General features: G+C 33.2%; 8 protein-coding genes across 9 annotated transcripts; 3 read left to right on the forward strand and 5 right to left on the reverse strand.

Moving 5' to 3' along the window:
- Window positions 1-96: 96 nt before the first annotated feature.
- LOC107359182 (alpha-tocopherol transfer protein-like) lies at window positions 97-1,016 on the forward strand. Its single transcript, XM_015925653.3, has one exon. It carries the CDS (start codon window positions 97-99, stop codon window positions 958-960), a length of 864 nt encoding a protein of 287 aa, XP_015781139.2. The 3' UTR covers window positions 961-1,016.
- Window positions 977-3,446, reverse strand: LOC107359181 (general transcription factor IIF subunit 1). Its single transcript, XM_015925651.3, has 4 exons — window positions 3,264-3,446; window positions 2,828-3,100; window positions 1,992-2,761; window positions 977-1,896 (listed from the first exon to the last, which is right to left on the reverse strand). The coding sequence occupies exons 1-4, from the start codon at window positions 3,302-3,304 to the stop codon at window positions 1,388-1,390; spliced, it is 1,593 nt and encodes a 530-aa protein (XP_015781137.1). The 5' UTR covers window positions 3,305-3,446; the 3' UTR covers window positions 977-1,387.
- Window positions 3,447-3,724: 278 nt separating this feature from the next.
- On the reverse strand, window positions 3,725-4,487 carry LOC107372038 (uncharacterized). Of its 2 annotated transcripts, none has more exons than XM_015940180.3 (2): window positions 4,312-4,487; window positions 3,725-4,138 (listed from the first exon to the last, which is right to left on the reverse strand). In XM_015940180.3, the coding sequence occupies exons 1-2, from the start codon at window positions 4,385-4,387 to the stop codon at window positions 3,789-3,791; spliced, it is 426 nt and encodes a 141-aa protein (XP_015795666.1). In that variant the 5' UTR covers window positions 4,388-4,487; the 3' UTR covers window positions 3,725-3,788. The 2 variants fall into 2 exon arrangements, with proteins under 2 accessions (XP_015795666.1, XP_015795664.1); XM_015940178.3 differs by having other exon boundaries at window positions 3,725-4,141.
- Window positions 4,488-4,707: 220 nt separating this feature from the next.
- On the reverse strand, window positions 4,708-16,536 carry Vps13 (vacuolar protein sorting 13C). The gene is made up of 9 exons (XM_015940491.3): window positions 15,986-16,536; window positions 15,705-15,887; window positions 15,530-15,631; window positions 15,160-15,303; window positions 7,392-14,449; window positions 7,211-7,323; window positions 5,408-7,136; window positions 5,253-5,333; window positions 4,708-5,191 (listed from the first exon to the last, which is right to left on the reverse strand). The coding sequence occupies exons 1-9, from the start codon at window positions 16,083-16,085 to the stop codon at window positions 5,147-5,149; spliced, it is 9,555 nt and encodes a 3,184-aa protein (XP_015795977.1). The 5' UTR covers window positions 16,086-16,536; the 3' UTR covers window positions 4,708-5,146.
- Window positions 16,537-16,618: 82 nt separating this feature from the next.
- LOC107371982 (CCHC-type zinc finger nucleic acid binding protein) lies at window positions 16,619-17,742 on the reverse strand. Its single transcript, XM_015940130.3, has one exon. It carries the CDS (start codon window positions 17,596-17,598, stop codon window positions 16,897-16,899), a length of 702 nt encoding a protein of 233 aa, XP_015795616.1. The 5' UTR covers window positions 17,599-17,742; the 3' UTR covers window positions 16,619-16,896.
- Window positions 17,743-19,261: 1,519 nt separating this feature from the next.
- On the reverse strand, window positions 19,262-19,985 carry Ssb-c31a (single stranded-binding protein c31A). The gene is made up of 2 exons (XM_015940137.3): window positions 19,860-19,985; window positions 19,262-19,729 (listed from the first exon to the last, which is right to left on the reverse strand). The coding sequence occupies exons 1-2, from the start codon at window positions 19,879-19,881 to the stop codon at window positions 19,458-19,460; spliced, it is 294 nt and encodes a 97-aa protein (XP_015795623.1). The 5' UTR covers window positions 19,882-19,985; the 3' UTR covers window positions 19,262-19,457.
- Window positions 19,986-21,172: 1,187 nt separating this feature from the next.
- On the forward strand, window positions 21,173-22,719 carry LOC107359240 (polyprenol dehydrogenase). The gene is made up of 2 exons (XM_015925716.3): window positions 21,173-21,747; window positions 21,828-22,719. The coding sequence occupies exons 1-2, from the start codon at window positions 21,291-21,293 to the stop codon at window positions 22,445-22,447; spliced, it is 1,077 nt and encodes a 358-aa protein (XP_015781202.2). The 5' UTR covers window positions 21,173-21,290; the 3' UTR covers window positions 22,448-22,719.
- Window positions 22,720-22,771: 52 nt separating this feature from the next.
- On the forward strand, window positions 22,772-23,861 carry LOC149094716 (guanine nucleotide-binding protein G(I)/G(S)/G(O) subunit gamma-5-like). The gene is made up of 2 exons (XM_089265834.1): window positions 22,772-23,021; window positions 23,358-23,861. The coding sequence occupies exons 1-2, from the start codon at window positions 22,924-22,926 to the stop codon at window positions 23,461-23,463; spliced, it is 204 nt and encodes a 67-aa protein (XP_089121960.1). The 5' UTR covers window positions 22,772-22,923; the 3' UTR covers window positions 23,464-23,861.
- The last annotated feature ends 2,256 nt before the right edge of the window (window positions 23,862-26,117 follow it).

Here is a 26,117-nt window from a genome sequence, read left to right on the forward strand (position 1 = left end):
GGTTTAATTTCATCCATTTCAACTTTTCCTTTGTCAATTGTTATTATCGTATTATAATTGTAAATCTGTATACTTGGAAACAAAAGGACAACAATTATGGCTCCAGTTGAATCGACCAGTTTAATCAACAGACCAACCAGTGACAAGAAACCATCCATTTCAACTTTAAGTTTACCAATTAACGAGGTCAATCTATTGAATGAATTCCGATCTTTACTATCAACTCATCCCAAGACGAAAGATTATGATTTTAATGACAAAATATGCCTTAAATTTCTTCGTTCCCGTGATTATGATCTTTGCGAATCGCTAAAGGTTCTATCAGGTTTCGTTGATGTAGCTGAAGAGAGACCAGATATTTTTTCCTGGAGCGATAATATTAAAAAGGTCATCTCATCTGGTATGTACTATCACTATCCGGTCAAGACTCCAAATGGTTGTAAATTGTTGATCAATCATCCTGGCTGTTGGGATACTAGGTCATTTAAGATTACGGATATTATAAGTGCAACGCTTTTCTTTGATGAAATGAGCCTTCTGGATGAAGATGTTCAAAGAAACGGTTTTATTGGTGTTATCGATATGAGAGGCCTTGGTTGGAGTCACATCTATAATGTCGGTTTGACCAATGCCAAACTGGCTTCCGATTTAACTGATAAATATATTCCATTTAAACTAATCAACCTTCATGTTGTTTATGAGAATCGACTCACAGATATGGCTTACTCGTTGTTTAAACCCTTTTTGGATGAGAGATTAAAAAAGCGCATAATCTTCCATGGACATGATTTGACCAGTCTTTACAAGTATGTGCCGCAATCGTGTTTGCCTCCTTCCTTTGGTGGGACCAATGTTGATTTTTCAGCAGATTATTACAATGAACAGTTGGAATCTCATAAGGAGCAGATTTTAAAAATATGGGAAAGTCTTAAGAAAAAGAAAAGTGTAAATAAAAAATAATGACACAATTTTCATGTTTCAGTAAATTCAAATATATATTCAAATTTTACAATTAATTTAATTTCAAATATTTGTTAAGCTTTTCTCAATGAATGATTTACAATTTCAATCAACAAAGCTTTTATGATCTCGTCAATGGTTTTGAAAGGATAATGCGTAGATATGCTGGAAATAAGTTGATTGTAGGACTGATATGAGCTGATGTAGTAAGCTCCATTATTACAATATGAGTTGATTTGAGCGAAAAAAAGGTGAAATATTAATGATTCAACACTTGAATGCATTCTTTACACTTTCAAAGCTCAAGAATTGAAATAAATCAGTTTTTGATAAACTGTTTTTTATCAGATTGTAGCTTGACTTCGCATTCATATTTTTAACGGTTAATACAAGCTTCATAATTTGTTAAGTATGATTTTTTCATAATTCACGGTCCAGTTGGTGGTTTAATATATAAGTGTAATTTCCCTTTGATAGTTTGTTTATCTGGATTTAGCTTTTTCAAAATAGCAGCTATAGTTGTAACTAAGTCTTGACCTTTTAATGGTACTTTTCGTCCTTTGAATTTTTGTAATAGCTCCGCAGCAGTCATTGGCTTTCTCATTAAATAACGGCGAACTGCATCTTCACTGATAGCTTCGCCTCCTGAACCAGAATCGTTGGTTTTAGGTTTCTTAACTGAAGGACTATTTTCGGCAGAAGGTAACTTCCTTTTTAAAGCAGATTTACTATCATTATCACCATTATCATTATTAGATTGACCTGCTTGGTCAGTCACAGGTGTATTGGACTTGGAACTTGAGGCCTTTTGATCGGAACCATTTTTATTTTTTGAAGCTGATCCGGACTTCTTCTGCAAAAACATTGCACTCTGGAACTTTGAGTCATCTAGATCTGAGTCATCTGAGTCATCAGAAGCTGATGTACCAGAATCAGCTGATAAAAAGAAAACAAGATTTCAATTTTTAGTTTAAATACCGGTTATTTTTGTTTCATAACTGTCAAATTTTTTATATTTAAATTAAACTTACAGCTTTTATTTTCCTGTTTTACTTTAACTTTCCCTGCTGGCTCGTTACCCTTTGATGCTTCATCACCATCCCCTTTAGCTGTGCCTTTTGCGTCTTCTTTATCTTTACCTTCTTCTTCTTCGTCGTCGTCATCATCTGAAAGTACTAATTTCCTTAAAGCATCCTCATCTTCTACTCCTTTGAGCTCCTTGTTCAATTTTTCTTCCAAATCTTCTTCCTCAGATGAAGACGATAAATCTGACATATAATCAACTTCTCTTGCTTCTTGATCACCTTCGTCACTTTCTTCGCCTGGTTCGCTGTCATCGTCATCATCATCAGATCCTTTCTTCTTTTTACCTCCTTTCTTTTTACCGGCTCCTTTGGCTTTACCTTTACCTTTTCCTTTGCCGTTCTTTTGATTACCTCCATCTAACTCATCATCATCACTACCGTCTCCGGATCGATCAGAATCAACCCAATCGTCCATATCACTAACTTTAAAATCTTTTTCTTTTTTCATATTTTTCAACAACTTTGTTTCAGATTGTTCGCCTTCTCCTCCTTCTGTATGTTTTCTTGAAGCCATCACAGCGAAATGGTTATAAATCTTATGCCTTTCTTCGTACCTTTCTTCAGCTTCTTCGGATGTTAAAGGCTTATATCTAGGAATAGCTGTGAAATTGTACCATTCACTAACTGGGAAAGCTTCGAAGGCTCCATCATGAGCTTGAAAAAAGACATAATAAGAAGTGTTTTCGGTAACACCACCTTCTCGAGTACCTTTAAACCTGATAAATAATATGAAGTCGTCATTAAAATAAGCTATTTTTATAAAATTTAGAAAATTGACTCACTTTTTTCCGTTTTTGCCTCCAACTCTGAGAACCCATGGAAAATCATTATCTCGATTCTTACGATAATATTGGCCGTACTTTTTTCTTCTAGCCTCCTCTTTGGCATCTTTTCCGTACTCTGACCCAAAACCAAATTTAGGAGCTTCTTCTGTAGCTGCTTTCTCTTGCTGTTTAAGAGATCGCTCTCTTTCCATTCGAGCAACCTTCCATTTGGTAACATCAACATTCAATGAGTTGGCAAATCGCATAACATTAAAACGTTTACTGTTTTCACTATAAAGTAAAAGAGAAACGGCACATAAAAATATGGAAAAAGTATAAAGGAATGAAATGGCGCCAATGATGAGGAGAACGGTGAAAATATTACCAAGCTAAACGAGTTAGATAGAACTAGACTCATTGATGTATAGAAAGAAACGCAAAAAAATTAACTTACTTTGGAGCTCTAACAACATACTCTTGAGATGCTCCAGCCATGTTGTAAATAGATGCTTAATATATCGATAGAAAACCTGAACTTTTAAAGCTATGATAAAAACAAAATATAATCTTGAAAAACTCTGAAGAAATTAAAAAATATGAAATTGATTTTACTGTTCACTCAACAAGACAAGAAAAAAACCGAATAAAAATTAAATGACTTTTCTTCAAGTCACGTGTTTACTTTTCTTTATCAGCGGCCTCTATCGGCTAGAAGGTCTAAAACATTCGTTTTTTTCATTTTTTCAATTGAAAATGAAGACAAATTGGAAATAAGATGATCAAGTTATTAGTTATATTTTTTGAATATGTTTGATCAACTAATTTAGTTGGAATCCAAGTTAGTTATTGATTCGACTTCTTTATTTAGCGTGCTAGATAGCGCTTTGCAATTTCAATACATAATACAAATGACAATTGTAGTTTTTTCTTAACAGAATTTTTAATAAGAAATTTAATTACATCTATAAATATTTAAGAATCATATTATGCTCCTCACGTAGTATTGGAAATCGTCTTCTGTGAAGAATGGTTCATCTTTATCATCTTGGGGTTCTTCTTGAGTTTGTTTTCTTTTCATAGCATCTAATCCTTCAAGCACCTTTCGTGTAATATTTTTGTCAACCTTAACAGACTTTAGTTTTTCCAATTTTTTGAGATTTTTTTTAACCTTATTACTTTTTTGATCATTTCTAAATCGCTCCAAAGTTGATTTTTTACTGGTTATACCATCACAAATAACCTTTCCTTTTTTCTTTGAAGCTCTCTTCTTCAGCCTGGCTTGTTCCTTTTTTAATCCATATTTATTAGTTGAAATATGTTCTCCTGATCCTGCTGAGAAAGATAAACACAGTTGATGATTAAAATAAAAATGACCAATAAGCAAACAAGCAAACAGCGAATCAAATTGCTAACTAATTCATGATTTGGTTTGTTTGTGAGTGAAAGCAATTAGAAGACAAAATTTTTGGTACGTTTAAGGGAATGAGAAAACATTTGTTTACCTTTTGAAGTTGATTGAACATCATCATCATCTGAATCGATTATTGCTAAAGCGTTCTTGGCAAGCGATTTAGACATGTGTATAAAATTAAAAATATTAAATCAAAGGATTAAATTAATTATACTAACTAAAAATACAGAAGTAAATTTAAAGCTCAAAGATTTCTAGATTTGTTTATTTGTTTTTCGGTACATGTGAAGTGAAAATGCCATGGCTTTTATTAGCGCGATGTTTAAAGAGACTAACATATTGTTCCTATAGCAACACCGGTCCTGTTTCAACTCGTGTTTGGCGGCGAAACTTTCAATGGCAAAAAGACAGTTAGATTTTTTAAATACTTAACCTCATTGAATAAATAATCGACGATACGTAGAATGAATAAACTGCTTTTAGGAACTTATTTAACAATGAAAAATGTCCTTTTATTTTCTTACAATTGGTTAGAAATGATATTGAATGACTCTGTTAATCATTGGTTTGTTTGCGTACATTCAAATGTTCATAAGACGGTTAGCATAGCGCATAGAATGGTACAATTAGAAAGTAGTAATATAATTCTATCCTTTGGCTAGCCTCGATGAGATGGATCTTGAAGGATTTCGATAAGCCACCGAGTCAATTAAAAAATCAACAGCAAAAACATTAGGTAATCAGGTATCAGCAAAGTATTAGAGATTTAGGTGACAATGAAGTTAGTCAAAAAATGTGAGAACAATAACTGGAAAGACAATTTTATAGATATTATATATACGAAGACGATTGATGAAAATGATACAAAATTAAAGCGTGATAGCTATTATTTAAATAACTGGAGCCATAAAAACAAATTCTCGAGATTAAGGACCAGATTTTTTGACATTTATTATTTTTTGACTTAATGCCTATAAGAGAGAAAAATTTTATTAGATTAGATTGTCAACTGTGATAATGATTATAATTTACCTTAGCTATATCAGCTTTTGGGCAGTGTATTAAATGAGTTCCTTCTCCAGACATTAAACCTCCAAGTTTCCTTTTATGTTCCTGAAAATTTTAAAAAAGCAATGTGGTGAGTAATTAGTAATTTAAATGAGAAGCAAAATGAGTTTCATTTATACCTTTAAAGTAATCAGAATATTGGTTCCGTCAACAACTTCAACTTGGGCTACATTATCATAAGCTTCATGCCATTCCAAATCAAGACATTTGGATAGGAAACTTTGTTTGAGATACATAACTCGATTATCAGTGATAAGCAGAACAGTTTCTGGAGTCAGATGACAATGAGCTACATAATTATCTGTCGATGCAAATCTTCCTTTATCAACATCTCGTAAAATTGATTTACCGATGGCTTCATGGCGATTGTAAGGACGAAGAACTCCGTCAATGTGGAAATGACGAGTAGGACGTTGTTTTTCAGCTTCAGCATTAATATCAACTGCACGCTGCAAAGCATTAAGAGATCCTGAAGTAAAATCAATGACACCTGTAGCTGGGTCAGCAATAATACCAACAACCCCTCGACCAAAACCTTTAACCAATCCTTCAAAACCTTCTTGCTGTGCCCCTTTCATAGGTTTGGTAACAACACCAGTTATGCCGGTGAAAAATCCACGCGCCAAATCCTTACTACTTTGAGCAAACGATTGTTTCTTATTGATTCTCTCTCGTCTTTTTCGGCGAGCTTCTTGGTCCATAGTAAGTGTCGAAATACCATCTCCAAGAGTACCAGTAATTTTACCCAAAGCTCCAGCAGCACCACCAACAGTGTGACTAACCAATGAGCGAACACCGATAGCAAGACCTTCAGCAAATTCCTCGGGTCCTTCAATGATTCCCACAAATGGTTCGTAGAAAAAGTCACCGACTCCTTGTTTAAGGCCCAAAAACAGTCCAACTGGATTACCAATAACGTCCAAGCCCAATACAACAACGTAAAATTGTTTCAACACTTGTCTAACATAATGACCAATGGCAAGGTAAATAAGCTCTGAATCGCTGAGAAGAATATTTCTTCTTTCGAAATAATCTATCTTGAATAGTACATCTTTAAATTCAGTGAGAGTAACACCCGCTGATTTTATGAGGAAATCGAAAACTCCGAAGAGTTGGAAGGAGTCTGCATCACCAAGGTTAAAACTAACATGAACTTTTATGGGTGAGAAATGAATTGAATCATAATAATTTTTAGATGAAACAGGAATCTCAGTATAATCTGTTGTATCTTCTAAACACTTTTTCATCGTGTCTTGAATCATTTTCTCAAAACTTATGCTTCGTTTTCTTTGTAAAGAAACAAGTTCAGTCAAGGCAATTAGAAAATCACCATCGATCTGTATCAGGAACTCTTGAATCAAAACTTGTATAAAGTTGAATCGGAACATGTTAAGTTGCTTTTGAATAACCGTGCTGACTTCAAAAAAGGCTTTTGGAGCACGATCAATAGCTAAGGAACGAGGTGGTGTAATAGGACACATGACGATTCCAAATATACAATCGTTCATTTGATTGTCAATTTGAATACGATTAATTTTAGAATGGAATTGAATGATATGTTCAGAAATAGAAACGGTACACCAGATACCGCTAGCAGAGTTACGACGTAAGAATCCTTTGTAAGGCTCAAGAAGTCTCATATTTTCAATGTCACTAAAGTCAACTTTGAGAGTTTCAACCAAAAAGATATTTGACTTATGTTCAGATTTAGGTATCTTAAGAGCACCAGAAATCTCATCACGACGCAAAAACTTTTGATATGCATTTTCAAGAGCTTCAATCTGCTTCACAGATAAGGGTTTAAAACGTTTGCCACGTTGTTTTCGAACCTCCCATAATATGTCAGAGCTAGAAAATAAAATCGAAAGAAATTAAGAGTTTAATACAACCTCATTAACTTATAGATTTAAATGAAAATTTACCTTGTGATTCCAATATAAGCAATTTCTTTGAGATTGTCATTATTTACCAATGAGATGCCAATTCCTCGTAAAAGAATCTCGACATCAAATAAAGGTTTAATAAATTCAGTTTGCTAAAGAAGGAAAGAAATTTTTAAACGTCAGTCGTAAATGAACAAGATAAGGTGAATAAAATACTAACCTTAAGGGTACTTTGAGCAAGAAGTTGATCTCTTGTAATTAATAAAATTCGCTGCTTTCCATACAAAAAGCAAGCCCAGTAAATATCACCTTGTTCAGATTCACCAATAGCATCATGAGCCAAATCAATAACAACTTCTTCAGACGATTGAGTACTCCAAATCAAGCTTAGAGGTGAAATAGATGGATCGTGCCATGTAAAGTAAGTACAATGAAGAGGTGGGATTCGTTTGCGGTAAGAAACTAAATTTTGACCAAAATCAACAGACAAATCTTCGAGGGTGTTGAAAATTCTTACTGGAGCTGAGCCAGGGAAATAATTTGTTAATTGGATGACCACTGAATTATCTGTAATATCTACATTAACAACAACCAAACGATCAGATACTCGAAGTAAAATAGAGACAGAATCTTTGAGTGAAATGGGTCTTGAGGATTCGGCTTGATGTCCAGGTAATCGGAAGAATAAAGAACATTCTTTGCTGGTTTTAGGCCATAAAGAACGAGTGCTACGGCTTTGCACTACAATCCATTCTTCGTCGTCTTCACTAATCTCCAAATCTAGATTTGATTTATTTACGATCGAGTAAAATGGTGAAACGGTGACTATTTTGGTAAAACCAAAACTACTTAATTCAATTTCTATTGAAGCACAATAATTTAGTTTATCTTTTCCTTTAGCAATTACGTTTCCTTTATTACCCACAGCATCAATTGAAAAGGAGTCTGAAAATTTTGAATCACCGAAGGCAAGAGATAATTTCTTTTTACTGAATAACGTTTTAGGCTTGAAACATAAAAGAACAGGTACTTGTTGTTCTGGGGGATGAATAGTTAAATTATCACCAATTTTGTAAGTCAACGGGATTCCAGTTTTATTGAGCATCCAGAATGGTGCAAACAGAGAAGCAACACGACAACCAATTTCATCCGAATTGCAAAAGTTAAATGCCAAGTCAAGAGTAGGTACTGATCCTGATTCAATTGGATCAATTTGAGTGAAAGAAAAAATTTCAATTTGATCTTCTTTCATCCATCGAACTGGAAACTTGTTTCGACAGACCCATTTTTTACCTCGATAATCGTTCAATACGATTACAATTTTGTTGGTTTTCATATTCAAATTACTTAAGTTGTGAGCCTCACCAGGCTTTATCGTTCCTTCTTTGGGTGATTGTTCATCTGGAAATTCGAGAGAATAGGAAATACTGAAAGGTAATAGATTGCGGAGCTTCAAAACAGGATAAATGTTAAACTTATAACAGAAACAATCTGGAGCTGATCTTTGGGTATCTTCAAAAAGTACATTTTCGGTCTTACAGCCAACACGAATGAAAAAATCTGGTTCTTTTTTCTTAGATTCACACGTAATTGTGGAGAAGAAGTGTGTGAATGCTTTAACCTCTTTGGCTTTCCAACAAATTGCATCTCGAGGTGTACAATAATCATCACTCGGCTTTACAAAAATACATTGGTATTTAGAATAGACAATGTCAACTGGAAGAAAATATGATGCACTGGGTTCAATCTGATAAAGAAAAGTGTATTCTTCCATGTTACCCGAAATATCAATATAGTACAATCTCAATGGTATGTGAAAATGATTGGTAATTTCAACAGTAGATCCAAATATGACCCGTTTTGTTCGAGAATCACGATGTCCAATATCAAACATCCATCTATACTCATCTCCTGGATAACTTAACAATGGAAATCGGAAACATTTACGTTCAGTTCCTCGCAAAGAAAATCGTCTGGTTATGGTTTGACCTTTATGCGAAAGCTCACAAACAACTTCGTTGTCATGGTCAAATGCGGTTTCTCGTAAGTTATTTAATTTAGCCACTTGACCATTTTTAATTTCAATTTTTTCGTGATAATCAGCCATTTTAATTGCATCAGGTAGATCGTGAACAAATTTTCGTGTGTCCACAACAATTGAAAGGTCCATTCCAGTGAAATTTGAAAACTCAATCAAATTTTGTCCAAGTAATGAGGTATCAGGTTGTTTAACAACATTGGTGAATGCTTGGCCTAGATCAGTGATAACACTAATTGCTGATTTACTCAATGTCATCTCTAACTGCGATTTGGATTCCAGAAAAGCACTTATTCGTGAATTTGCACCTTCTTCAGAAACTATTTTTGCTTTCAAATCAAAGAACCAGGGTTCTGTGTCAATGGTTTCAATGATAGGTTCCCAAGCAAAAGTTTTCTCGTTATAATAATCCATGTAGCAAGATGAGTTCATGTTTAATTTATTCCAATTGTCAAGAATGATTGTATGTGATGAGATCAGTTTGATTAATGGTTGCGAATCCATTCCACCAGATTCAATAGTGATAGAAATATTTTTAACCTTGACAACTAATTGTTGCAAGATGAAGTCAACTTTCTTAGAGTCAGGCTCATCAAAAGTTAAATCTTCAGTCGCTTCGATTGCAGGGGCAACAGAGTAATGTAAGAAACTGTATTTTGTAACAGCAGATAATGGTTTAGGCAAAAATATTGCCAACTCTTCTCGTAATTTATCTTCATCTTGGTCATCAGATTTTTCTTCAGAGGATTGTCCCAAAGCACTCATAATGGACATTAAAATTTGTATTGTATTGGGTGAGATGAATAAACCAATATCGGTAAAATCGATATCAATGTGCTGTGAAGATGATCCATTCATTTCAGCAATCAAATAAATCTCGAAAGGACGAACAATATAATTATCTACTTTTTTGGTTTTCTGGTAATTTTCAAGACTGGTAATTCCTAACTGAATATGACCAATTGAACCTTTAAGAGACATTACATCATCCTTCATTTTTACATCAAAATCCATTAAACTATTGAAGATAACTGCTGGAGGATTTTCCATTTCCGTAGACTCAATCAGTACAATATCAGCTTCAGACATGGTAAATCTAATAGTCATTAATGGAGTATCAATAGGTCTGCTAATGTACATTTTATCAGGAGATAATTCGGCAACCCTTGCTTTGATTCCTTCTCGAGTAGATGCAGTTAAAGATTGAAAATCTGTAGAAACTGCATTAGCAGAATCGGAAGGTAAACCTTGCAAGGACGAGGTGACAATGTTAGACAGTTGAAGAAGGTAATCAAGAGCAAATATAAGCGTAAATCCTGACATTTCCATGTTTACGATTGTATCCTTTTCTTTTTTGAAATATATCTTGAGCGTTTTTCCTTGAGAACCATTGGATGTTGAGATATAATCATTACAATACATCAATTTTCGTAATCGCTTATTTTTGGATGGTCTTTCGTCACATAAAACAATATCACTCATTGTCATGGTAAGAGTTAACGAATCATCGGTATTCATCTCGCAATTAACATCGAAACCTGCCAGATAAGCGTTGGTCAACTTATTTTGCACACTTTTAACCTCTTCTTGATACAAGACAAGATCAACCTTTGGCATCGCAAACGATACTTGGTAACGAGAAAATATTTGCTCTGAAACTTTTTCCTCTTCAATTGCATCAACATGAACCACAGCTTCTTCCACGATGGTTGTTGTCGATAATGGCAAAGACACTTCAGTATACGAAGGGTGAAGTTTTTTCGTTTTGATTTTTTTCGTTCGAGGCTCAGCAGCAGTTGGAACTATAGCAGAACAAGTAACATCTTCGCCAACAGGTTGGTTAATTTCATACCCAGCAGATACATTTTCATTGAGAATGCTCATCATTAGCATAAGATTGGTTTGAGAGATTTGACAATAAATTTCTTCCAAAGTAGCACTGAGTTTTAATTCAGGGATCTGTTTGTTTCCTTCAAAGTTGAGATTTCGAATCGCTGAAAGATTAAAGCTGATGGGTTTAACAATACTATCAATATTATCTTCACGATCATCTGTGCTCATGAAGACATGGGTGTTGGTTAATTCACATTTAATATGATCCAGTAAGTTAGAATGAGTAGATTCGATTCTATTGCTTATACCGATTCGACCAAGATCCACAAGGATACAATGTTTGGACTCCCAATTTCGAGGGATAACAATTAAAGGAGCTTCTAATACAACATTAAGACCAATTTTTGTTGCATTTTGGTAAGCATCAAGAGCTGTCTGTTTAGCGAATCCGGCTGCGGCAGAAGAAGCTGCAATTGCACGTTTTTTGGCTGTTTCAAAAACGGCCAAAAAGTTCATTAAGCGAACGACAAATTCATTTAAAAACACAATCTTTAAACGCCCAAATTGAACATTTAGCTGCATATCAACATTACCAGGTGAGTATTTTGTCTCTGTAGGGGTAAACATGGTCAATTCAAGTTCTAGAACTCTTTTACCAGGCGAAACAAGAATATGTTCATGGACAAGTTTACGATCTAGCAAACGAGGATTACTTGGATCACGGACACAATTAAGGATGGCAAAATCATTCCAAAAAGCTTTCATGTTGAGTCGTCCAGTTTCATAAATTGTTAAAATAGCTTCTAAACCTTTCAAGGTTGTTGAACAAATACCGCCAATTGCAAGAACAACACTATCCACACAGATTTTAGTTCGGAGATTAATTACTTTACACATTTCTGCATGTTTCTTTTTAGGTTTAACCATGATACCGGCAAGAATTGTGGTACTAATTTGACTAGAGACTGAAGGTCTTCTTCTAGTGAGGGCTCGATCAACATCGTCGTTGGTGGATGGTAAACTGTTGGCAATTTTTTGTGTGTATAGAAGAAGTTCATCCAAAATGGGCGAATCAATGAATAATTTACATTGAGACATTTGAATATCAATGCTTTGAATAACATCTTCAAAAGTTGGACCATTCTTTAAGGTTGATTTATATTTGAGCTGCAACAAATTTTCATTTTCGATAGTTTCGATAAGCTTGAAGACTGGCGAACCGGCTACATCAAGATCATGAACTTGGACTAGAATTTGACCCAGGAATAAGTCGACAACCGTATCAAAGCTTTTGACAAATATTTCAGTTCCTACTCTTTTAACACGAAGTAGTAGCAGTTCAACTCCATGGTCAGTTTGGAGATCACAGGTTAATGATTCAACTTTGAAATTTAAAACAAGGTGAGTCATTTGAATTTTAGATGATCTAGCTTCAAGTTTGGCTGTTTCTTGAGCTATCTTCAAGGCATCAGTTGTCGCCTTGGCTTCGTGCACTTCATTACTCTCTATTTTAGGTCCAATATGCATAGTTTCTGACTTTTTAGGAGTAGGCACTGTGAGAAGTAAGTTAAACAGTCGGCATAATTGAATATTACGAGCTTTGAAAAATATCGATGGAATCGTCCCTTCGATTCTCATTTGAGGCATATGAGGATCATCAGCGATGATAGAACGCATTAAACAAAGTTCAAGTCCAAAAGGTTCGAGTAAATTATTCACAGAAGGTGTTGTTTGTGTTCTACTTTCTGCCAAGTCATTTCTCCAATTTTCACCTGTTGTCAGAATAATTTGAGTTCGGGAGACTTTCAAACGGAATCTTTCGTATGCACTTTCACGGACTGCGTTAATTAAAGCTTCTTCGCCAGAGTCTTGGTACTTTAGTCGCAATGATGAGGTTGAATCGTCAGTGAACTCAGAGAAAACAGCAACTTCACCACAAGACAGGATCAAGACGTTTTCACAATCATTAACACAGCCACGGTCAGGAATAACTATGTACGATGGTTCAATAACAATATCAATTTTCAGAGTATTGTGTTTCTCAATTGCATACTCTAATCCTGTCACCGACATCAATTTAAACTGGTTGAACTTTATCTCAGCTAATGCTTGAATTTGGTCAAGTGATACATCTTCTTGTGGTGTTATAATATCAAACAGTGCATTGAAAGTTTGTGCATGGTACATAACGTCCACACCTCGAGCTTTTATTGTTGCCCCATAATCAAATGAAGCATCCAATGGATTTGTTTCCAATATAATCTCTAACAAATCTTGATCACAAACTTGATTAGTCACAAGTTGATTTTCACCAACTCCTTTAAGGTCTATTGCACGAACAGTAGTACCAACACGAACTCCATTACTAGATGGTCGGTAGCCAAGTTGTGTTGCGACATCATTCAAACCGAACGATATGATGTTGGCCTCTTTTTTCTCATCGAAAATACAAATTTGAATGGCTCGTAATTTGATTGCTACAAGATACGCTTCGTAAAAAGGCGGATACTCGGCAGGAACAGATTCTTCATAACCAATTGCTGCATATAATTTTCCTTTTTCATCCGAAGTCATTTCTTTCTTAATCTCATCCAAGATAGGTTTTGTCAATGAACCTTCATCATCTTTTTTGGATGAACCCCAAACCCATGAAAGCCATCCACCGCTTTTAGTCTCTTCAGCTTTTTCAGCTTGCATTTTTTCAATCCCCAAATCAACTTGACTTCTAACCAAAATTATATTGAAAACATCTAATTTTGATTCTAATTCATCAATCAAACCTTGTTTTACTTTTTTAGGTGTAAGAAGATGTTTTCTGTAGGTTTCTTCATATTCTTTCATTAGTTGTCGATGAGCTTTTATGTAAGACCAACTCCATACACGATTTCGTTGTCGTATTTCCGTTTCTAGAATAGCGGTTTGAACAAATTTCCACCAAACTCGGGCGTTTCCCTTTATCGGAAGATGTGGTCGCCATTGACGATAAGGAGCTGCTAATTTCATACGATCAACTGAGTCGAGAAGAAGAAGAAAAGATTCAAACTGTCCTCTGTTAAAGGCCAAAGTAAATTGGTCCAGTAACATATCAATGTCGAACATAGGAACTTTAAAATCTTCTTCTTTAGGTTTTCTATTGATAAATGTTTTTGCGGTGAAATTATTCGGCCTTAAAACATAGGTTAAATCTTTGGGTCGATTCCATTTGCTAGCGATTCTCCACATGAACTCACGATCCATGTCTTCTTCTTTCAAATCTGAGATGAATTTCATATCTTCTGAACAGTTCCAATAGACAGATAAGTATTCCAATGAGATTTCCTTAAGAAAAGAGTTCTCCTGGTTTGATGAAGTATATTTAGTGCAAGTTTCTTGAGATGTTACAAAAGCTAATCGACTCAATGTTAAGCCTTTAGTGGTTCACAGGACATGGGAGAGACATGGTTTAATGTCCATAACGATCATAATAATGGTCATTTTCATAATGGATAGAAAGATGATACATAAGGAGAAAGAATATAAGAAATATTGAAATTTACATTAGAAAGTAATTATTAAGAGGAAAATTTGAACTTTTAAAATACTAAAAGGTTTGATTCAATAAAATCTCAAAAAGAAAGACTATTGGCACGATTAAGATTAGTAAGCGGTAGAGATAAGGAGGAAAATTGTCTTAAATCGCAGAACACCCGAATCGCAAGCAAGAAATTCTTAAATCATATGCTTGATGATAAGGAAGCAAAATTTATGTGAGTGAGTAACAATTCTCTGTCAAGGTTGTGAGTGACAACAACTAAATAAAATTTCATTTTCACAGAAAAAGAAACTTAACAATAGTGAGAATCCTATCAACCTAAAGATTTAAATAATGACAGTTAAACAAAGAGCCCCTATTTCATTGCTAGAAAATAATTGGCACGATCTTATTAGAAGTGAAATTGAAATTAAAACAAAACAGATATTGAACAAATAAATCTCAAGGAAATTTTGAAAATTGGTACTTGATACACCTCCACTAAACAAGATTATATTTCAAGATAGAATTGAAGAGATAAATGTTTGTTGTTAGAAATATGAAGCATTAACAGTAGTGCAAATTGTTGATTATCGATTTACGTACCTATAGAAAATGGTGACTTGGGATTAGTAAATTTATCCTCGTAACAAATATGGACATTGTCGACTTGAATTTCTAGATTTCTCATAATTTGAGCAACCAATTTGGTAACAAAATCGTCACCTTGGGCTTGTTCACCGTCCGATTCTAATATTGAAAATTGAATGGAGATATGGAAAAGTAGTTGAATTAGATTAACAAAACAAATATCGGGGAGGTTCCTGGATACCAATCGGTTACATAATTGATTGATACAAAAATTGCAAATCAGTCGTAAACCCTTTTGCTGAATGTTCTCATTTATCAGATTTTTGTTTACAAATGAAATATTTTTTATCAATCAAATCCAGGAATAATTGTTGTAATGAATCACCTTTTATCTGGGCAGTCTTCATTGCTTCTTCAATTTGTTTCAGTTGCTTCTTTTTCTCTGCATCCATTTGCTTCTTCTCAACTTCAGCATCATATTTGCTCTCTAAAAATGAATGAATAGAAAATAATTAGCTTACAAAAAACAGCTGTATAAGTGGAATGCGGAATCTACTAACCAACATTGGGAACACAAACTATGAATACATCTGAAACGGTGAAGACAACCGGGCTGGTATAAAGCGACACCCAAGGCACTCGAGCCTTGAATTTTCCAATGTGTCCATAGACAACTCTGAAGGGTAAATTAAGAGAGTCAAAGGCATTTCCTTTGATTGCCAAATTCTTCAACTCAACATCACCTAAAGAGAAAAGAAGAGAAAGTATTAGAGTTGGACAGAAACCTTGAAGCACTAAAGCATAAATTGAGAAACATGGCTCATCAATATTCAAAGCTTACCTGTGAAGGCACCGATTTTTAACTGATTAGCAGAAAGATCATCAATAAACTCATTGAGATAAGTATTGAGTAGGTTAGAAGTTAAAGATTCAAAAACCATCCTCAGACTTAGTCAATGTGTACACTAGGTTTGGTAATATTTAATAACCAAAAATATGGTTGATTGCAGTTTTAACACAAAACACGAAACCAAAATTGTTTAATGCAATAACAAATAGCAAACAAATGATGATTGGATTAGATTAAATATTAGATCAACGAAATGAACACAACATAAAATATAAAAATTGTAATGAGATAGAGGCAGTTATGTTGCCATGATCAATATAGTTATAGTTATTAGTTTATTTAATTTAAGGATTCTCTCAAGTGAGATAATAACTGTGTTTCATGGAGCAAGATGTTAAAACACAGTTGATAACCTAGGAACATAATTAGATGAATACAAGACGTAGGCACAATTAAACATGGATCAACTATTAAAAGGTAAACTCGTCAACAGAAAAAAACGATTTTTCCTTACTTTCCTTAGCAGCTCGTCACAGACATCACATGTTTTGCAGAAAACTCCTCCCACCATGTTGTTGATGGTACAATAACTTTGCATTAATAAAATGATAAAAATCTTAAAAATTTGGATGATTTAACTTTTTTATTTCAATCATTTGCAGATTATATTATAAAATTATAATAATTTTCATTAGCTTAAGCATTTACTCAATGGATTGCACAGCAAATGCGTTTCACTACTCCCTAAAACAGGGAATAATATAACAATCGAAAAAAGCATTTAACAGATCACTTTAAATACAATAAAAATTGATACCGATAAATATGTCTTGTGAATTTATAACATGGAAGGTAATAAAAATTAGAAACATCTTTTAAATTTTAATTTAAAAGAACCTAAGCTAAAAATTAACAACTTTAGGTTTCTTTTTATTTTTATTAAACCTCGAAAGATCATCAGCATCAGCACTTTCCTTAGCTGATAATGTTCCTAAAGTTATCTCTTCTTCAGGCTCTTCACCATCTTTGACAGCGTCAGGACAATCTTTGGCTAAATGATTAACACTTTTACATATTTTACAGGAACCACCTTTTGGGTAAACTCCTTTAGTGTTTTTAGGACAATCTCTGGAAATATGTCCTCTCTCGGAACAAACGAAACATCGAACAAAATCGAGTTCAGTCTTTTTACTTTTACATTCAGATAGATTATGTTCTGCAGATCCACATTTAAAACAAACGTCAGTCATGGTGTCCATATCTCCCTCAGCCTTGGGACATTCGGATAACTTATGTCCAGGATCTCGACATCGATAACAAGCATTTTTCAATTGCTTTCGGAATTCGTTTTCAGCTTTTCTACGTTCTTGTCGCAATGTTTGTTTGATTTCTTCTACTGGTTTACCACTGCTGTTTAATTTTTTTCTCAATTTCACCAATTGAGCTTCAACGTCATCCGGAAGCGGCATTAAACCACGGTCTTTGGCAGTCTTTTTATTGTTTTGTCCTTTTCTGAATCCATGTTTTCCTTTGAATTTGTTCTTGTCAGGAAATCGCTTCTTAAAACCTTTCTTATGTTCCGGTTCTGATGGCGTTGAAGACATAATTTAACACAAGACAATATATGTTTAAATATTCACAAGTCAAAAAAACAATGTCAAAAAACTTTATTCTAATAGCGGCCTTAAATTAAATCACATGAATAACCCAAACATGTGAGTTTTTCAACTTGAAACTGTCATGACTGCCATCTTGTGTCGAATAAAATGCTAATTATTGCAAAAAAGATTCGAACTGGATACTATTAAAACTAAATGTAAAGATGTTATTCTGATTACTGGGACTGGAGAAACTTTTAACCAGAAAAGTAATCAATACCAAAAATATAACAGGTTCTGGAAAATATTTCTGATTAAACAACCATAATTAATTTCTTTTCATTCACTTGATTTAGATTTTCCTACAATTCACTTTTAATTGTTTCATCTCTTATGTAATCTCTTTTTCTTTGTTACTTTACCAATCTGGCTTCTGATACCCAAACTATCTTAAATGTATTAAAGCTTGGACTCTCGATCGATTAACTAATGAATTAACAAATTAAATTGTTAATTTTGCTCTGAGAAAAATTTTCAGTGTTTGAATTTGTTCATCATACTCTGAGCGAGTGATCTGCAAAATTCAGAAAATCAAAAGTATGACAAACGAATTGATAAGCTTCAAAAATTTTTGTTTGAAATGTTTCACTCAGCAATTTAGATATACAATGTATTCATGAGGTTCTCCGTGATTTTCATTTCGAAAAACATCTGAAAAGGCCGCTTCGGTTAGTTAGCATTGTTGTCCGTAGATTGCGATCTAGTCTAGTTATTTTTTTCTTTGTTGAAAATTCAAAAACCAAAAATCTGTTACTTTTGGGTTTAAACTTGAGTTTCAAAGTTTTCATTTTAGTCTCAACTTTCAAGTGTTTTTATTGTTTAAATAAAAGTTTGAAAAAGTAAGCTATTTTAATTTATTTTATCATTATTAAGATCATCTTATAAAATCAAAAAGAAACAAAATCGAAGATGCCAGGATTACTCAAATCTCCAGAAAATAGCCCAAAAAAGAATGAAATTGGACCCGTTATAATTGAGGATATACAGATAATTGATGTTCATTCATTGATGCATTCCCGACCAGAAAATGCTTCACCAATGCAGATTACTGTTAAAACATCACGGGCTCCAATTTTTAGTAACAATAATCAACCCCCTAGAGGCCTTAATTAAACACGATTGGAACACAGTTCATCCAGCAAAATCATTCTACCAGAATTGCTACAACTGCAACTAATTTATCATGTATTCCCATATCAATGATTTTTGCATCTCATTCTGAATTTTGACAATGTAATCAAGAACAATTCTTAATCAAATTATTCTTCAATAAACTTTCTTTTAATTTCCCGAAAAAGCGTCACAAAATCAATGCTACTGATAGAAAGAAAACAGAAAAAAAACAATGATGAGCTTCAAAAATCATTGAATAACTCACCAATCAATGAAACATTTTCATGATTACAGCTAAACGCCATTTCACTCACAAAATTACTTAGATAGTAAAAATTTCTTGAAATTGGTTCATGCAGCAATTAAAAAGGGATAGTAAATGTTCAGTTGAAAAATTTGTATCTTGACAAATTATTACACAAAATTGGAGAACATTTTCATCTACTGTAGATAAAAGCTTATTGAATAAGCTAAAATAAATGAATCGATTTCAGAGTTAATGTGTCGAAAACATTTTAATACTTGCAAGAATTGCTCAAATTGTCAAATTAAATGGCACATTAATTAGAAGATTGAATTAGACACATGATATTGAAATTTTATGAAATGATTTGTTTACAGTTTGAGAAAAGCATTATACTGAAGATCTTTAAGTTCTTTTAAGATATTGGCTCTTCATACTTTTGGTATCATCATTCATCGTCTGATTCAGAAGCATCGGAATCCAATTTTTTCAATGCACCATCAATATCATCAACGTAATCTTTAAGTTTCTTCCATTCGTCCAAAGACAAGCTGATACCTTTCTTTCCAGGTAACCTTTTACCTTCATCATTGACGTAATATTCTCTTATGTCAACTTTCAAGCGACCTCGAAATGATGAAATAGAGATGAAACGATTGTTACTCAATTTGAATTTATCATCACTGCCTCCGGCATCTCCTGAGTCGCTGCTCTTGGAACCTAAAATGAAGAAAAATATCGATTAATATACAGAAATATTGAGTAAAGAAAAAATTAGGATCAATAAATACCAGGCAAAATTGTAGAGGAAATTATGAAAAGGCAAAAAAGCAATAACAATTGAGCTTACCTTTAGATGGAGTTTTAGGCATGATGAAATTCAAGTTCTGGTATTGATCACAGTAAAACGAGACAGAAAATCAAGATTAATCAAAATTAGGAACAATGTAAGTAGAATTTGAAGCGCGTTAAACCAAAATGAAATGAAGCAATCGGCTGTTTTATTTCGGTGAAAGCTTTAGAAAATAGCTTGCAAGGCGCCACTCATTTTATTTTGAAATTAGAAAAGATCTGCCATCTTCTGCTTCATATCTAAACTAATATTTCGCTATTTGTTTTTTAGTTTAAATAGTTTTGCTATTTTAGAAACAATTTGCATAGTAATGTTGTAATTAATTTTCAATTTTATTAAGGACAATCTGTATTTATCTTATTAAAGAAGGATTTTGCGAATCAATTCGCAATCATAAATAAATAAAAGGTGCAATATTTATCTGTTGAAGCTCGGTTGAACTGAATCGAAGCAACATATTGTGGTAATTGATAAAACACATGAAATTATATACAATTTATGCTAAAGTACCAAATTGCTTTTATGAAGCTTTGATGTAAAATTTAATTTTCATGGCTCATGATTTTATTTGATGATTCCAGATTGGAATCAGGAGATCAGGATTATAACGCTAGAGAAAGTAAGAAAAAGCAAAATAAGATGTAAAAAGTGTAAAAAAGTCAGTGGTATTGGTGCCGATATTGTGGTTGAATTGAAGATCGATGATAGAGTTTGGTTAAGTCATATTGATATTAGAGATTCCAGAGTCTAATTAGGATTAAGATTTAGAAATCATTTAGTAAATAAAGTTATATCTTATAATTAGTTACAAAATATTTACCCTTTAACTGGCTGTTATACATGATAAATTGTTTTGCTTTCCCGTTAGCGCTAATCTTTATGATTCTTTGGAGCCTGATCTTTAACTGATCTTATTGCATTTATTTCTGGAGTTATGCGCCTCAGCTCTGTTCTTTCTGTGCCTTAAAATTGAAGAATCAAAAATTTTTCACTTTTAATTAAAAAAATTGATAGCAGTTTGTTAATGTTAGGAGCTTGTTGATAGACCCTGAATCTAGAGATTCATGCTTGACCAGGACAATCAAGACAACTATTTATAATGTATATTACATATAACCTACCCTAAATAGAATCTAGTTAATCCACTTTACCAGTTTAACATGTTTAAAATGAGTTAAACAACATCATCTTCATTAACATCATCATCAAAATCTTCAGCTATAACAATGACAACAAGAGTTTGTTGTGCCTAGCAACGTGAATTGATGGCTTTCATCTTTCTCTTGATTATCCTTTCATCCTCTTTCTGTTCTTCAGCTTTTTAGCTTGTGTCAGTCTTCTTTTTTGTTTTGTTTATCTTTTTTTGTGTAACTCAGGTCTAATATAACCTGAAGTTCGAAGTTATTAAAGCTTACTGTGCCCATAATCATGAAAGAGGAGAAATCTGGATTTCAGAATGTAATCCACAATGTTTACAATCTCTGGTGTTTCATCTGTCTGTATCTTCTAGGAGCATATTATGTCATTATTGAATTGAACCGTAAATTTGGGTTCATTAACAAAGTGAAAACCTTTGATGTAGACAGTGTCATCACCAATAGTCTAGAAGGACGTGTTTGTATTATCACCGGTGGTGGACGAGGTATTGGCTGGGAAACAGCTAGAAGTTTGACCAAAAAAGGATACCATGTTATTGTCACATCATCTGCAAAGCCGGGTTCTCAGCTTGATGCACTTAAAGCTAAGCTTTCTCCTCAAGTTGATGGTTATAGTGGTAAACTAGACATTTGGCATCTTGAACTGTCAAGCCTTACTTCAGTTATAGAGTTTATCAAAAAATTCAGAGGATCCGGCCTAGGATTGAATTTACTTATTAATAATGCTGGTAGGTTGATGTCTCTTTTTAATTATAAATTCATCCACATCCTTATATCATTTTAACTCTCATTTTGTTTTATTTTACAGGTATCATGTTTGCCCCCTTTGCCCTCACCGAAGATGGCTTTGAATCTCATTTATCTATAAACTATTTAGGCCATTGTTTACTTATTTGGGCTTTCCTACCAATCCTCAATGAAACTGGATTCAAGTCTAGAAATCTGTCTAGGATAGTGAATGTTTCATCTAGTACCCACTATGCTCGGAATCTCCGGCTAGATGATCTAAACGGATTAAAGTTATACTCTCCTTACCATGCTTATGCCCAATCAAAATTGGCCCAGATAATGTTTACCTTTAAGCTTCACCGATACTTAAACGAAAAGGGTTCTTATGATTTGGTTACAGTAAATAGTGTTCATCCCGGTGTTGCCAAAACAGCTCTCTATGAACATGTTTGGTGGGTTCAATTATTTCCTTCTTTGGCCTCCATGGTTTTCCGTACACCTAAAGAAGGAGCAGAAACCGTTCTGTATGCCGCTTTATCACCTGAAGTTGACGGTGTTGGTGGTAAATATTTTGAAGATTGTGCCATTGTTCGCGCATCCAAGTACTCATATGATGAATCAAAACAAGAAGAGCTTTGGTCAACTACTCGATCATTACTGAAACCCTGGCTTGAACAAGTGGAAATCAATGCCAGCTAATTAATAATAAAGTGATATTGAGAGCAAAAAATAAATCCATTTTATCAAATAAGCAAATTTTTTCATTGTCATTCTTTGACTTGATATTTAGAGATATTTATTTACTTTTTGTAATCAAAATTGAAAAGAACTCTTGTCATGTGATTGTAGCACTTTTATTGCCATAATTTATGGTCTTGACCGTCATCAATGTTTTTAAAAAAACCCCTGTAATTGCAATTGCCATCTTATTGCTTATCTCATTAAATCTTGCAAATATTTCTTGAAAAGTATCATGCTAGGTATAAAATTTCTATTGATTGTGCGTGATTCTTATGTTGATCAAGGTTCTTTTTGCACCTCTCAAACCTTTCCGTTTGTTAAATTTTTAAGGTCTCGTTTTTTGATCAAATCCCTGTCCAACAATTAAATTTAATTTATAGTAAAATTTACAACTATTTACTGTGCTCACAACTGTTCCAATAGAAGCAAACCAAATGATAATGACAACAGTGGAAGAGCTCAAAAATGAGATTATTCATCTCAGGTTAGAGGCAAATATAAATCGTATTTGTGTCTCTAAAGCAATTGAAGAGTAAGTAAACCCATCATATTATATCTACTGTTATCAACCCAAATATTGAATTAGCTATTGAATTGAATTGGTTAGTTACCGTATCTAATTATTGTATCAAATACTATAACTAACCGTCTAAATTAGTAGGATAAGCAACACTTAACACTTCATCGTTGCAATCTCATTAACAGCTGATCAAGGGTTATTGTTGATAATTAAACATCGAAATATTAACTCTTATTATAATTTCTGCATTTTTTCTTAAGATGTTATTATTTTATTTGCAAATTTTATATGCGATTCTTAGAAAAGATTTGTAACATTAATTGTCTATTTTGATCTTTTCATATCCAGATTGAAACAATATTGTCTCGAGAACCAGGAAAATGATTTTCTGGTTTCTGGTACAATTTACGATGATAATCCATTCCGAGAATCAAAGACTTGTGGTATTTTCTAGTTCAACAATGAATCAAACCCTTTCAATTATTGGCAGGAAATCCTCAAATTTGCTGAGCTATTCAATGGTTGAAGATTGAAGCCAATGTCATAAACAGCCACACTTACCCAAAGCATTCTAAATTTCACTGTATTTCATCCATCATTGTTAAAACATGCACTTTTAACCTAAACGTCCAATCGATCATGAAAAAAATTAATTGTTATGGATATATAATAATTAATAATTTACTCTTTACCTGATAATATATAGCTTTGTTGTTAAATTATCCCCAAAAACAAAATGCTTGTGATAATTCACCGTTGACATGTTGGTAGTCAACCCTATGTTGACTTGTGAAAAAGCAATCTCATCGTAAACTGATGCATAAATAAACCAAAAATACATTAAATCTCTAAGAATTTCATTGCTTAATTTCACCAGGTTATAATAAGTTTAAAATTACGTAAAAATATTGTTGAAATGGTCAAATTAAAAACCAGAATTGAACGAGAAATCGAGACAAATCCTAATCAAGTGTAAACGATTTAAAGTAAAAAAGGATGGTCACTTTGCAATTCCAGCTGAATCCATAAAATCAGTTACAATTTCAAAAACCCAAACTGGTTTAATCAAAGATTAGCTGATTAATGATTGGATATAATCTGAAATATGCATTTACTAGTTTCTTTTCTTACATATTGAGAATGCCCACTAAGCCAGCTAGATGTAATTATTAATGTAATCAAAGATAATGCATTTAAGGTGCCTAACTTCCCATGAAAATCTTTGTTAACATGATCGGATAACTGTCTAATTCACACAAATTCAAAACATTCTCACCAATTAATAACAACGAAAATGAATCGATGATTAAACATAAGCGCAAAGTTAGTTGTATTGATTGGTTAATTCGGGAACATGGCTTTGAAATCTGAAAAACACAAAAGTAATTCTAAAAAATGAACATTAAATGTGCTATTAAATATGACACATGATATTTAATTCATGTAAAATGAAAATAACATGTTATTTCCAAAATTTTAGCCGATCAAGTTGTTTAAACTCAGTTATTTTATCAAATTTAGATTGATTGTACATATGAACTGCCAAAGGTTTACCTTTTGGGTGGACAAAACATACAAATAATCGCTGTTTGTGTTTAGTTATTGTCTTTTTTAGTCTTTGGTACGTGTAAAAAACGACATCTTTTGCAGTAAAGTAAATATCATCTTCAAGATGAACGAAATTTTCGAATGGCGACATTTTTTCCAAAATCGTAACTTTAATTGGAACATTCACCTGAGAATTTGAACCTTTATAAGCGTCAAAAAGGTGTTTATCCAATCTTTTACACTCGTGTTTTTCGTTCACTCGACTGTTCGATCCATCGTTCGGAATTAATTTTGCTGCAAACCTGAACGACTCGATGTGTTTTTTGATGAATCTTTCCTGGTGCCGATTGTTGAAATTCGCGTTTGACGTGTTCATAGACTTGCAATCAACTCGATATTCTTCGGTTTCATAAGACCATTGTTCAATTATAAGAAACGTCTTGACGAGAACAAAAAAATTTGTCACCCATTCCATTAATTTGCTCGAATGATTCATTATGCAGCGACAAATAATCAATATGAGTATTGAAGTAAAAAACACACAAGCAAAATCCTGACTTTTAATTTAATGATTTAACATAAATCATAGGCGTTCATAAGCCAAATGAAGCCTCAAGTTGACAATAATCAAAAGGGTAAAGCAAAATATGGGCGAAACTTTTATTACCATTGTTTTGTAAATAGTTAAACTATCTGCAAATAATCATGAATTTTCTACCATTTGATAGTCACTATTAGCATTACATATTAAAATCATTAAATCACTTAAAACTAAGCTTAGTGGCTAGAGAAATGCTATCTTACATCTCGGTACGAATGGACTCAAGCGCTGACTTTAATCCATGGATCGTTTTGCAAACGTTTAATTTCAATTATGTAACCATTCTGAATGCTAAGTGTACAAGTATAATACTATAAGTACAGAGGTTAAAATTCTGATACCGATCGACAAAATTCAATTTTTGTCACTGTATTAGCAAGTTTCATAACATTCTTATTCAATTTGATATGCGTATTTTAGTTTATTTCTTCTCTTTTTGATTGTTTTATATTTGTTAAAATCATGCCTGGGTAATTTGTCAATGAAATCAGTTCTCGGCATGAAAAAAGCTTGAGACTTTCGACTACAAGATTTGTATCTCTTTTAAAACACGCAAAAGATGGTCTTCTGAATTCAAAATCTAAATTGAAACAATATTGTCTTGAAAACCAGGTAAATGATTTTCTGGTTTCTGGTACCGTTCCGTGAATCAAAGACTTGTGGTATTTTCTAGTTCGAAAAATGAGTCAAACCCTTTCAATTATTGGCAGGAAATTTATGAATTCTGTTTATGATTTATTCATTGTTAAAACACGCACCTTTAACCTAAACGTCCAATCGATCATGAAAAAAATTAATTGTTACGGATACATAATAATTAATAATTTATTCTCTACCTGATAAATAGCTTTGTTAAATTATTCCCAAAACAAAATGCTTGTGATAATTCACCGTTGACATGTTGGTAGTCAACCCTCCTCGTAAACTGACGCATAAATAAACCAAAAATTCATCAAATC

Source organism: Tetranychus urticae, chromosome 1 (genome assembly GCF_039701765.1).
Source record: "Tetranychus urticae isolate SD_2017Ah chromosome 1, NJAU_TeUrti_SD_1.0, whole genome shotgun sequence".
Classification (NCBI taxonomy): Eukaryota; Metazoa; Arthropoda; class Arachnida; order Trombidiformes; family Tetranychidae; genus Tetranychus; species Tetranychus urticae.